A 12889-nucleotide genomic window follows, 5' to 3' on the forward strand; every position below is an offset into this window, starting at 1 on the left:
CTTTCCCTAATGATACGAATATATGGATCGCAGGGAAAAGAAGCTCTCTTTGTTGGGGTTTCTAAACTGGAAGTATGTGAAGCTGGGCTATGGATGGCCATCTTCTTGGCCATTCGAAGAGATCCTGTTCTGCAGAATGAAGCCAGATAGAGACAGGCCTAAAGGCAATGAGTCTCCAACCCTAGTTTCCAAGGCCCTGATTCCTGCAGCTCTTTCTTTAATGCTATGACCTACCATTCTTCCCAGCTACACAGGCTGATAAGTTTCGTCATTATTTAAGCTTGTTTGAACAGGGGTTCTGTCAACTGTAACCAAGAGTCTGGACAATTACATTGGATGAAAACAGTATTACTGTACTGGTTTTTATATTTTTAATGTATATCTTCCCAACTAGGCTGTAAACCATAATGATAAGTCCCCTGTATAACCACTGTCTACCACTGTGTCCCAAACATCATAAATCTTCAGTGTTTAGCTATGATGAGGATAAGAAGGGTCTTTAATTATATTTCTGATTTTGTAGTAACAGAATACTTTCTTCCTGTGTCGCCATGTCTTCTTTTTTTAAAATCTGCTTGTAAATCTATCAATACAGAAAACTGCATAAAATAAATGTGTAGCTTAGTGCATTTTTATGAGGCAAACACTCTTGTAACCATGTGGTAGCCTCCAAGATGGCCCCCAGTGATTTTTACCTCTTGGTTTTCAACATCCTTCCACAGTGAACGGGTTGACTTATGTAACCAACAGAATATTGAAGAAATAGTGGAGTGTGACTTCTTGGTCACAAAAGACACTACAGCTCTTAGATCACTCTAACTCTGAAGTTAGTTAGATCACTCCCTCTGAAGGAAGTCAGCTGTTATATAGTAAGGATATTTAAGCAGATCTATGGAGAAGTCCACACAGGAGGAACTGAGGCCTCCTGTTGACAACCAGCACAAACTTGGCAGTGACATGAGTGAGTCACCTTGGAAATGGATCCTCCAGCCCCAGTCAAGCCTTCAGATGCTCACTGTGGGCGGGCATCTTCCTTACAACTTCTTTTTTTAATTTTAATTTTTGATTATTTATTACTTTTTGGCCACGTGGTGCGGCATGTGGGAGCTTAGTTCCCCAAGCAGGGATCGAACCCACACCCCCTGCACTGGAAGCAGGGAGTCTTAACCACTGGACCACCACGGAAGTCCCCATTACAACTTCTTAAATTCCAGGCTAAGTTAAACCACTAACAAACTCCTGACCCACAGAAACTGTGAGATAATAAATGATTATAGTTATTTCAAGTTGCTAAACTTTAGAATAATTTGTTCTACAGCAAAAGATAATAGAAATCATCACCCAGATCAGCAGATAGAAACTTGTCAGCCCCCCAGAAGCCCTCCCTGTCCCCTACCCTATCACACCCCTTCCAGTCACTTCCTTTTCCTTATGGTTTCATCACTCACACATGCATCCTTAAACATTACAGCTTCGTTTTGCCTAATCTTCCTTTTATTATAATACAATAAGTTAAAAGTATGTAAGATTATATCCAGCACTTGTGGTAATTCACCCACTGTCTCTAAACCTCAGATTCTTCATTTGTAATAATAGTATTTTTATACATAATGATCTAGCACCTACCGAGTGTATGAAACATTTTTATCCCATTTAATTACCATTAACAACTCTGTAAGGTACGGACAGTTAGTCCTGCTTTAATTAAGACTCAGTATGGCTAAATGACTTGTTCAAAACCACAAAAAATCCAGGTCTCAGAGCTCTTTCTACTGCAAATAGGATTCGATTATTTTTAAGAGAACTACTTAGCTCTAAAGTGCTATGCAGAGGGGTTACAGGTTTTTTAAACCCCCTTTTTATGGGTACACTACACTTTAGCATCATCTGTTCCTATAAGGATAAGGATAAACTTCACAAGGCGATAATCCTGGCAGAATGACGGTGGCTTGGATCACAGTGACAGCAGTGTAAGTGGTGAGATATGATCGGATTCTGGGTATATTCTGAAGATAGAGGTAACGGGATTTGCTGCTGGATTGGCGGCGGTGTGGGAAAGATCGATGTCAAGGATTATTAAAAGGCTTTTGGTCTGAATACCTGGAAGAATGGAGTTACCAGTTTTTGAGAGCGGTTAGACTGTAGCATCAGGTTTTGTTTTTGTTTTGTTTTCTGGCAGATAGTGGACAGGGAGGTGGCAATAAGAGTGCTGCTTCACATGTACTGAGAGTCCCATTACACATCCAAGTGGAGAGATGGACTAAGTAGTTGGATGTACAGTAGAAAGGAGACAAGAAGCGCGTCGGACCCAATCACTCCTCTCAGGGACCGCTGATCCCTTCACTGTCGCGCCCCTCCCCGGTGCAAGCGTGCCACAGACGCGACCACTCACGGGTGGGAATATCGGTGATGGTGTGATGGGTAGTCACAGCCAGTGCACAGATCACCGCCCTTCATCATTTCACCAGGCGCCCACAGCTCCTTACCTGGCAGCTCTACTCTCCCCAGGCCAGCTCGCGAAAGCTAGCGCTGCGCAGACGCTCACCAACCTGCGCGGGACCTCTGGGCCTTCGCTCCCACCTGTGTTTCCGCGGCCAGTGTTAATTGGAAACCGGAGGCAGGCGGGGCCAGGCGGACGTGGTTAAGTGCGCTTGCACAGGATCAGCCTTCCGCGCACGCGCTCTCCTCGCGCTTCCGGCTGGCAGACGTGTGGGAGGCGGGGCATCCGGGTCCCTTGGCGGCTTCTTCTAGCCGTGGAGCTCAGCTCGTCTACCTTTGCCAGACTAGGAGGTGAGGCCGACCCTTCACCACCCCCACCCCCGAACATTTGCCCTTTTCAGGCGCCGGACTTGGTTCCGAGTCGCCGCCTCCTGGGGTTGACAGCCCGGGTGACCCGGCCGAGGCCTGAGACGGCCTCGGGCCCGGCGCTGCGCTGCCTTCCTCCAAATAGCCGGTTTACCCGGACCTGCAGTGCGCGCGGCCTCTGCCAGCTGCGTTCCTGGACAGCCCGGCGTTGTCGCTGAAGCTTCAGCCGCGGGGACCTGGCCTCCCGCCGCCACCTCATCATCCCCGTAGGAAGACTCTCGGAGCCTTCCAGTGTGGGATCTGTCTGCTGGGACGTTTTGACCTCCTCCTGGGGCAGGTGCAGCAGGGGAAGCGGAAGGGTGCTGTGCACCGAGCAGTGGAAGAGGAAAATGGAGGATGGGTTGTCAGGCCCGGCTGGTGTTTGATCTTGGTGCTTCAGTTTTCCCGTTTATGGAATGGGTTAATGACGTGTTTTGCTAGGCATTTTCCTTCTGGAATAATGCCTTATTTGCAATATTTATTTTAATTTTCCTTTCAACCCATTATTCATTCTTCCTCACCAAGCATGACTTCCCTTTGCTTTTGTTTGCACCCTTATCCTTTAAAATTAGGTTCTCAGGTTTTGCCTCAAGGAAGTTATGTAAGTTTCCTCCAAATGAAATGAGAAGTAAAGCCTTATTTTTCATTTCTTAGTGATTACACGTGTTAAGTTTGACTTAATATTAACAAGTTCTTACAAGTATTTTAAAATTGTTTATTTAAGGTGTGAAATTAAAACTTCAGTAATGGAGTTAGCCCACAGTTTATTGCTGAATGAAGACGCTTTGGCTCAAATCACTGAAGCGAAGAGACCAGTTTTTATCTTTGAATGGTTGCGATTTCTTGATAAAGTCTTGGTTGCTGCCAACAAGGTATGGTATTACTTTTTTTTTCTAGCTGGGTTAACATATATAAAGACTATTATGTGTACATGATTTGTAAGAAAACTCATTGTGTTTTGGAGGTTGTGAGTCATTTGCGGAACTTGAGAATATTACACTGTACTGTAGTAAGAATTTGTCTGTCCTTTTCTGTCCTGTGGCAAAACCCAAGCCTCGTTTAAATCCAGCTTATTGCCTGGATAGAGACTTCATGTTTCTACCTGGACATCTGAATGTGAGTGGAGAAAAACATGATTATATGACTGCTGTCACTTCTTTTTTTAAAATAAATTTATTTATTTTTAATTTTTATTTTCGGTTGCGTTGGGTCTTGCACGGGCTTCTCATTGCGGTGGCTTCTCTTGTTGCAGAGCACGGTCTCTAGGTGCACGGGCTTCAGTAGTTGTGGCACACGGGCTCAGTAGTTGTGACACGCGAGCTCTAGAGCTCAGGCTCAGTAGTTGTGGCACTCGGGCTCAGGAGTTGTGGCTCGCGGGCTCTAGAGCACAGGCTCAGTAGTTGTGGCGCACAGGCTTAGTTGCTCCGCGGCATGTGGGGCCTTCCCGGACCAGGGCTTGAACCCGTGTCCCCTGCGTTGGCAGGCAGATTCTTAACCACTGTGCCACCAGGGAAGCCCCGACTGCTGTCACTTTAAATTCATTATCTCCAACATCAAGTGGTCCCTCAGTGCTGTGTAGCAATTCCAATATCTTCGCTTGTCTCTCTGAAGAGTTAATAATAGGCTTTTCTTTCTTTTTCCTTCTTCCTTCACAATCTTTTCACCCAAGTTACTTTTCATTATTTGTGTTTATTTTCTGTCTTTAAAATTAGATGCCGTCTTTAAAATTAGATGCTTTCCTCAAACATCTGAGGAAAATTTGGCTGTCTGCTCAAATTTTAGAGTGAGTAGTAAAAGTTTTCTGGTCAGGGTGAAGTGTGCTTCGCCATAGACTAGTCCAATTCTTTGAGGAACCCCTTTAGGTTTTTCTGAGCTAGTCATTCCCTATAAGAGACTTTTTTACTCTAGTGTCCTAGGGTATATGACTAGCTGCCTAGGTTCTAGGATTTGGGGGAGAAGGCTGGGGACTTCAACATTCAGTGTCTAAACTTTTACTTAATCCCCCTGTTTTCAGTGTGGTTTTCCCAGCCCACAGCTGTGCCTGAGCTCACTAAGTTCAGGATGGAGGAGAGAGATGTGGGAGTCTTAAAGCTTCTTAAATAGACTCTCAACCATTCCTTCCATTTCTAGGCACAACTTTACTGTCTCTTCCATAAGCATTTGGGGCCTCAAAACAAGAGCAACAACAAACAAACATGAGCTTTTCAGGGGTCCTCTGTTGGAAGTTGGGGCTCTTCTTAACTTTCCATATTGGGGATACCTGGCTTCTATATTTTGCATTGATTCTTTTTCTGTTTTCTTTGCCCTTTTATATTGGTGCTTTTTTTTTTCTTTTTGGTTTCCCTTTAGTATACTTTTAGTTTCTGGAGAGACAGAGTTAATGCATGGATTCATTTACAGTCTTTAACTAGAAGTTTCTGTTTTCTCTTAAACCCACTCCAGTTGGATATTTGTTGCCTCCATTACACTGAAAAAGATCTCGTATTGCCCAAACCAACAGTCAGTATTCTGTTTTAATGGAGCCGTCAGCAGCTTTTGACATAGCTGATCCTCTATCTTAAAGCACAAAATACCTTTTTTCGTTGTGAAATTAAAAAATACAAAAGAGTGTATAAAAAGTATATCCAAATTATGAAGCATAATAATATGAACATCCGTACACCCTTCACCCAAATTAAAAAATAAATTATCATTACTGTTGATGCACAGTTGGTGTGAAGTTTTTCCTATTTGTGGTTCCCAAGACACTATTTGCTTTTAATTCTACTCCTGCTTCACTAGTTACTCCTCATTTTCTTTTGCTGGCTCTTTCTCAGTCCTGGGCACTCTTTTTTTATTTTTATTTAAAAAAAAACACACATCTTACTCCTTCAGTGATATCATCTAATCTCATGATTTTTACTGCCATCTATGTAGTAATGATTCCCAGATATCCAACTAGCTACTCCACCTCTTTCTCTTGAATATCTAAACAGCATCTCAAAGTTAACATATTTAAAACTAAGTTCTTGATTTCACTGTCTCAAACCTGTCCTTTCCCCAGTGCTTTCTATCTCAGGAAATGACCGTATAATCCTTCTGGTTACTCATGTCATAAATCTTAGAGCCATTCTTCACTTCCTTCTTTTTCTCAAACTCCACATCATATTTATCAGCAAATCATATTGGTTCTCTCCCCTGAATATATCCAGAATTCAGTTACTTCGCATTATTTCCAGTTACCACCCTCATTTCTTGTCGGATTATTGCCACAACTTCTTAAGTGCTCACCGTGCTTCCAGCCATGTACCTTGTAGAGTATCCTCAGCTCAATAGTCAGAAAGACCCTGTTAAAGCATTTAATCGTGTCCCTCCTCTGCCTCAGACTCTCACTGAGAATAAAATACAAAGTTCTTACAATGGTATATGAGGCATTGCATGAGCTGCTCCCTTCTATCATTCTGACTTCATCTCCTGCTACTTCCTCTGTCTTATTTTGCACCGGCCACACTGGCTTCTTGCTGTCCTCAAGCATGCTGAGTATGCTCCCACCTCAAGGCCCTTGTACTTGTTCCCTGCCTGGAATGTTCTTCTCCCAGATATCTGCATAACTCACATCTTCACTTCTTTTCAGAGATGCCTTTTTGTTACTAATCTGTATAAAACAGGAAGAACTCACAGTATTCATTTGTTTATTTGGTAAACTCTGTTTCTCCCCATTAGAATGTAAACTTCATGAGGGCAGAGACTGTCTATTGTAATCACTCTTGCATTTGCACCCCAGTACCTAGAATAGTGCGTGGCATATAAGTGTACAATAAGTATTTCTTTAATGGATGGATGAATTCTCAGCATTGATTACGAGTAGATCTGAATATTTCTTCTGTTGCCTAGAGCTCTTCAGAGTTTCTTTTGGTTTCCTTTACTGATCTATAACTTTATGAACTACTGACTTTGCTTTTACAGGGGACCCTAGCTGAGTTCTAAGATGTCAATTGTCCATACACCCAATATTTTACATCCTTTGACTGACTGTTGGTTTTAATTTTTAATAAGTCAGCATGGAAACTTTTTGGATATAGAGTAGTCACTTTTATTGGCAGCTAACTTTGTGGAATTGGAGGAGAATATTTAATCTAGGAAAGAATGGTTTATTTTTTTACTGAACTCTTCCTTATCTTGAAAATTCTCATTTATGGTTTTATGCCTAATGTAATATAGATTTTAATTATTAGAGTGCCTTAACTGTTAAGTATTTTTAAATTTTCACTAAAAGGTAACAAAATTATGTATAAGAAAAAAACTGATGATGTTCTTTATTTTTTAATAACAGACCGATGTAAAGGAAAAACAGAAAAAACTTGTTGAACAATTAACTGGATTAATAAGTAGTTCACCTGGACCACCTACGCGAAAATTGTTAGCTAAAAATCTTGCAGCCCTTTATAGCATTGGAGATACTTTCACTGTTTTTCAAACACTTGATAAATGTAATGACATTATCAGAAATAAAGATGACACTGCAGCCTACTTACCAACAAAATTGTAAGTACTTACTTTGAGATTGATCCTTGAAACTTGTTTTTTCAGAGTAATTTATCTTAATAAGGGCCTGCTGATCATAAAGACCCCTGTGTAGATGGAACCTGAGACATGCTGCTGACAATAAAAGCTCTAAGTAGGTCTGGGAAAGGGGTTCTATTTCAACATATGCTCCATTGCCCCTGGGACTCTTAGCAAACTACAGAGAATTGGTATGATGTCAGCAATTTGCACAGGGGCTTTTGGTAATTTTGGGAGGAGATAATATTCTTGGCTGGGATGGAAAGAAAAGTAAAGATTTTCTAGGTGATGAGATTGAGGCAGGAATGGGCAAACTATAGCCCACAGGCCAAATCCAGCTTGCCACCTATTTTGTAAATAAAGTTTATTAGAATACAGACATGCTCCTTCATTTAGGCGGTGGCTGCTTTCACGCTTAAATGGCAGAACTGAGTACCTGAGACAGAGACCATTTTGCCTGAAAGTTTGCTGACTCCTAAATTAAGGGCTTGACCCAATTTCAAGCCCATACCTGTGGTCTGGGTCAAGGGCAGACATTTTCAGAGCAAGTTTTGAGGATAATGGCGTAGGGACGCATCCTGTGAAAGAGTCAAATAAGAAAATCAGGAGTTATTATAGTAGTGAGGAGTGTTGTGGGTGGGAAAGTAACACCTGAATAAAGTTAGCTGTGGTGTGACTGGGAGAGCAGTGTCAACAAAGCCTTCTCAAAGAAGCATCAGCCAAAGAAGATCAACCATACAGGAAGGAAATATGGAAATGAGTCAGGTAAGGTGTTAAGATGGGAAAAGGGGAAGATGGATGTGACAGGTAATGGACTGGCAAATTTTATGGAAAGGGCCAGATAGTAAATAGTTTTGGCTTTGTGGGGTATCATCTCTGTTGCAACTACTCAACTCTGCCATAGATGGTATGTAAATAAATGAATACAGCTGCGTACCAATAAAACTATTCACAACAACAGGTGGCAGGCTGGATGATGGGCCAGATTTGGCCTGCAGGCTGTGGTTTGCTAACCTATTTTCTAGACAAAGGAAACTGATAATTGGAAACAGAAGTGGCTTATTTATACCTTATTTACAGTGCTTACAGAAAGATACAAAACAGTGGGGGGAATAAGTTGAGGGGAAAATGATGAGTCTAATTCTGGGCATGCTGAATCTGGAGTCCAAGTGGGAATATCCAAGTGACAGTGTGTAGTAAGCAGTTGGAAATCCTGGTCTGGATTTCAGAGACCTGAGCTGAGAATGTCATTTTGGTGAGTAGAGAATGAAGATTTAAGAGTAGGCTGAACCCTTTAGTATGAATAAAGTTACCTAGGAAGAGTATTACAGTACTGTGTGAGAAGAGACGATAGCAAGGATACAACTTTAGAACACCAACATTCAAGGAGCCAGGGCCAGTATAATAGCTTAGACGAAATGGAGAAATTATTCTGAACGCAGACATTGATTTTTAGGTCTGTTTTCAACAACATAGATATGTTGTGATTAAGTTTTGTGTTGTTTGGGATAGATGTAGCTCTCCAAAGTTTTAGACGAGATTAGAGTGTATTAGTGTTTTCCAGATTATTTTGGCGTTTGAAGCTATGTTAATAGTTTAGTGATTTTGTTCTCTACCACTTGGCAAATCCACATGTAATTTTATAGTTCTGGCTAAGTAGACTTTATTACATATTACATATTATTCATACGTATTTCCAGTGGATTCATGGGTTCTATTTAGGAATTCACTAATATATTCTGGCAGGTGACCTCAGTCATTTTTAGCTTTGTTATCAGCCTATAGAGATTGAAAAAAGCATGGGATTTGGAGTCAAAGAAGTGAAGGTCGATTCCCTGATTCTACTGTTAATTGCTTGTACAATAGTAAACTATATTTAATCTCTCTCAGCCTCAGAGTAACTTGCTCGGGACACATAGCTATTGTGTGACAGGTTCTAGGATTTAGGTACAGATCTGCCAGACTCCAGAGGATACACCTTTATGCCCAGCTCCTGCCACTGAGCTAAGCTCAGAGCTATTCACTTATTTACTGTTTACATGAATGATGGTAGGGTGATTTCCCTACCATGGGAAGAGATGAGCTGCTGTTAGATTTCTTCTTCTATGTAGTCAGGTGTTCTGTTAAACCCATTTAGATTAAATTTTACAAGTAATTGCTTATTATTATTTATATATTAAGAGGCAGACACTGTGAGCAATACAAAAACGTATAACCTTCTCTGTTTCTGGTGCATTTCCATTGGCAGGGCAGGATAAGATATAGACATATAAAATGGTCAAGTTGCAACACAGGAAACGATATAATTTTGTCAGAATGAGTGGTTGACATTTTACGTATAATGAGAGAAGAGAGGGATCATTGTGGATGGACATAATTTGGAAAGTCCTCAAAAGGAAAGGTTGGGTTTCTTTCCAAAGGATGGGTATGATTTGTTATGTAAATATATGTTTATTCTCTTATTTTCCTAACAAGAATACAATTTGATTATCCATAGTATCTGTTACAATTATACAGAATAAACAAGGTATTCTTTTTAAAAAATTTTTTTAAATTGAAATATAGTTGATTAATGATATTGTGTTAGTTTCAGGTATACAGCAAAGTGAGTCAGCTTTATATGTATATATAGTTTTCAGATTATCTTCCATTATAGGTTATTACAAGATATCGAATATAGTTCCCCGTGCTGTACAATAAATCCTTGTTGCTTATCTATTTTATGTATAGTAGTTTGTATCTGCTAATCCCATACTCCTAATTTATCCCTCCCCCCTTTTCTCCCTTTGGTAACCATAAGTTTGTTTTCTGTGTCTGTGAGTCTGTTTCTGTTTTGTCTATTGGGTTCATTGTATTATTTTTTACATTCCATATATAAGTAATATCATATAATATTTATCTTTGACTTACTTCACTTAGTATGATATTCTCTAGGTTCATCCATGTTATTGCAAATGGCAATATTGCATTCTTTTTTATGGATGAGTAGTATTCCATTGTATATTTACACGACATCTTCTTAAACCAGTCATCTCTTGATGAGCACTTAGGTTGTTTCCATGTCTTGGCCAATATAAATAGTGCTGCTACAAACATTGGGTGCCTCTGTCTTTTCGAGTTAAGAGTTTTCATCTTTTCAGGATATATGCCCAGGAGTGGGATTGCTGGATCATATGGTAGCGATATTTTTAGTTTTTTAAGGAACCTCCATACTGTTTTCCATAGTGGCTGCACCAGTTTGCATTCCCACCAACAGTGTAGAAGGGTTCCCTTTTCTCCACACCATCTCCAGCATTTATTATTTGTAGACATTTTGATGATAGCCAAGAATCAACAAGGTGTTCTTGAAAATTAAGGATTTGTGGCCAAAAGTGTCCTGCACAAATACAAATTGATTTCTGAAAATAAGAAAAATATTATAAAATTATTAATCTGAATAGTGACTGGTGAAAATGTCACTTCTTACAGGGCTGCAGTGGCTTGTGTTGGAGCATTTTATGAAAAAATGGGGAGAATGTTAGGCAGTGCATTTCCAGAAACAGTAAATAATCTTTTGAAATCTCTGAAAAGTGCAGAGGTAAGTTTTACAACAAATATTATTTAAATGTTTTGCCTGTGGTGGGAGTTAGATGTTAGTTAAAAATATATGTTGCCTTTTTTACATTGCTTAGCAAGAGGGTAATTTAAAATTATTACTTGCAAAAAAATATTACTTGCCCCTTGTTTTAATGTACATTACCTCATATTTCAGGGAGAAGGGAAAGAATGCTTTACCTTGACAAAGAATAGGTTTATGTATTATTTTATTTAGCCCTAGGGATATTTTTGTACTGCCATATTATTTTTTGTGCCATAGCTAATGTATTAGTTTCCTACGGCTGCCATAATAAATTACCACAGACTGGGTGGCTTAAAATAACAGAACTTTATTGTCTCACAATTCTGGAAGCTAGAAGTCTGAAATCAAGGTATCAGCAGGGCTGTGCTTCCTCTGATAGCTCTTGGGAATAGTCCTTCCAAGCCTTCTTAGCTTCTGGTTGTTGCTGACCGTCCTTGGCTTTGGTGGTATTCCTTGGTTTGCAGAGGTATCTCTCCAATTTCTGTCTCCATTGTCATATGGTGTTCTCCCTATGCATCTGTGTTTTGTGTCCAAATTCTGCTATTTTAAGGATACCGGTCTATTATAAGGATATCAAATTCTTCTATTATAAAGATAAGGGTCCTAATATAGTATGACCTCATCTTTACTTGATTTCATCTGCAAAGACCTTATTTCCAAATAAAGTCATGTTCACAGGTAACGGCATAGGACTTGAACTCATCTTTTGGCGGGACAGTATTCAATCCACAGCAACTAATATGAAGTAAAAATAGTTCTGTTTTGTCATGTCAGTTTGGTATTACTTCTGAAAATTCCTTGTTCATTTGGGGTTAACTAAAAATAGACCGAGCACTGGTCTCATAGTCTAATTCTTTGTCTAGGAAAGCTAAAGATTTCTTGGACAACACCTCTTCTGGGAACTCTTTGTCTATTAATTTATTAAGCAAGAATTGAGGACATATTCTCAGGCATTAGGCATATAAAGATAAAAAGATCTACTCCCTGATCTCAAAGAGCTTACAGTCTAGTGAGAGAAGTCTATGTTTGAATAAGTATACTATCAGAAATATGAATCAAGCACAATAAGAGTATAAAAACAAGAGTTCAGAGTAGTCTCAAGAAGTTGATACTTTGGAATATATCTGTGAGAAAGTTTTTAAAATGTGTTGGATGTTTTCTTCCTCTTTTAGATGGTTTATATTCTTAAGTACTTTTTACTTAACTTTTCACATTCTGAAAGCTTGGATCCTTGAGGTATTATATTGAAGCTTTTGAATTTGTCATGTTCTCATTATTTGCACTTCAACAGATCATGGAAACAAGAATATGTTTACTTATTGTAACCTAATTTCTCAAATAATTATTTTGTTGAAGTTAATAATTATTTTTACCTTTCAGGTACGTTCTAAAATACTTTTTTATTTTTCATTACTTAACTGTTTATGTTTAGAGGTAAGACCATTAGGCCCAGAGAACTTTTGTCTTTTGGTATGTTCTTACTTAAACACAGAATTTGCTTTATGTTCTTTTCTAGTCTCAAGGGCGAAGTGAAATCTTAGTGAGTCTACAGAAAGTTCTAAATGGACTGGGTGGTGCAGCAGCTTCCTGTCATCGTGATATTTATAAGAATGCCAGGTCTCTCTTAACTGACAGGTCAATGGCTGTTCGATGTGCAGTTGCCAAGGTTAGTACTCCGCTGTTTATAATGTTTCTCCTTATCCTGCTTGCTCTGAAACAGTCAATGATTTTTTTTTTCTTTGAAAGTTTCAAAATAAGGTGGCATGATTTTGGTTCCCATGGATTAGTTTCATTTCATTTTCTAGAATTATATATAAAATGGAATCAGGTGGTATGTGCTTTTTTTTTTTTTTTGGCCTGGCTTTTTTTTTTTTTTTTTTTTTT

At 39.5% G+C, this 12889-nt stretch overlaps 2 protein-coding genes across 2 annotated transcripts in view; one reads left to right on the forward strand and one right to left on the reverse strand.

The window, feature by feature from the left end:
• The window catches only part of GPATCH11 (G-patch domain containing 11), an 11206-nt gene extending 8636 nt beyond the window's left edge, over window positions 1-2570 (reverse strand). Inside the window, exon 1 of the mRNA XM_007468383.1 lies at window positions 2487-2570. The gene's annotated coding sequence lies outside the window, so the exon portion shown is untranslated. The remainder of the gene's footprint in view (window positions 1-2486) is intronic.
• A 1005-nt stretch (window positions 2571-3575) lies between these two features.
• HEATR5B (HEAT repeat containing 5B) overlaps window positions 3576-12889 on the forward strand; it is an 86088-nt gene continuing 76774 nt past the window's right edge. The window contains exons 1-4 of the mRNA XM_007468385.1: window positions 3576-3716; window positions 7157-7368; window positions 10855-10963; window positions 12522-12671. Coding sequence (XP_007468447.1) covers window positions 3591-3716; window positions 7157-7368; window positions 10855-10963; window positions 12522-12671 — 597 coding nt within the window. The 5' untranslated portion in view covers window positions 3576-3590. The remainder of the gene's footprint in view (window positions 3717-7156; window positions 7369-10854; window positions 10964-12521; window positions 12672-12889) is intronic.

This window comes from Lipotes vexillifer, unplaced genomic scaffold, assembly GCF_000442215.2.
Source record: "Lipotes vexillifer unplaced genomic scaffold, Lipotes_vexillifer_v1.1 scaffold1149, whole genome shotgun sequence".
Classification (NCBI taxonomy): domain Eukaryota; kingdom Metazoa; phylum Chordata; class Mammalia; order Artiodactyla; family Lipotidae; genus Lipotes; species Lipotes vexillifer.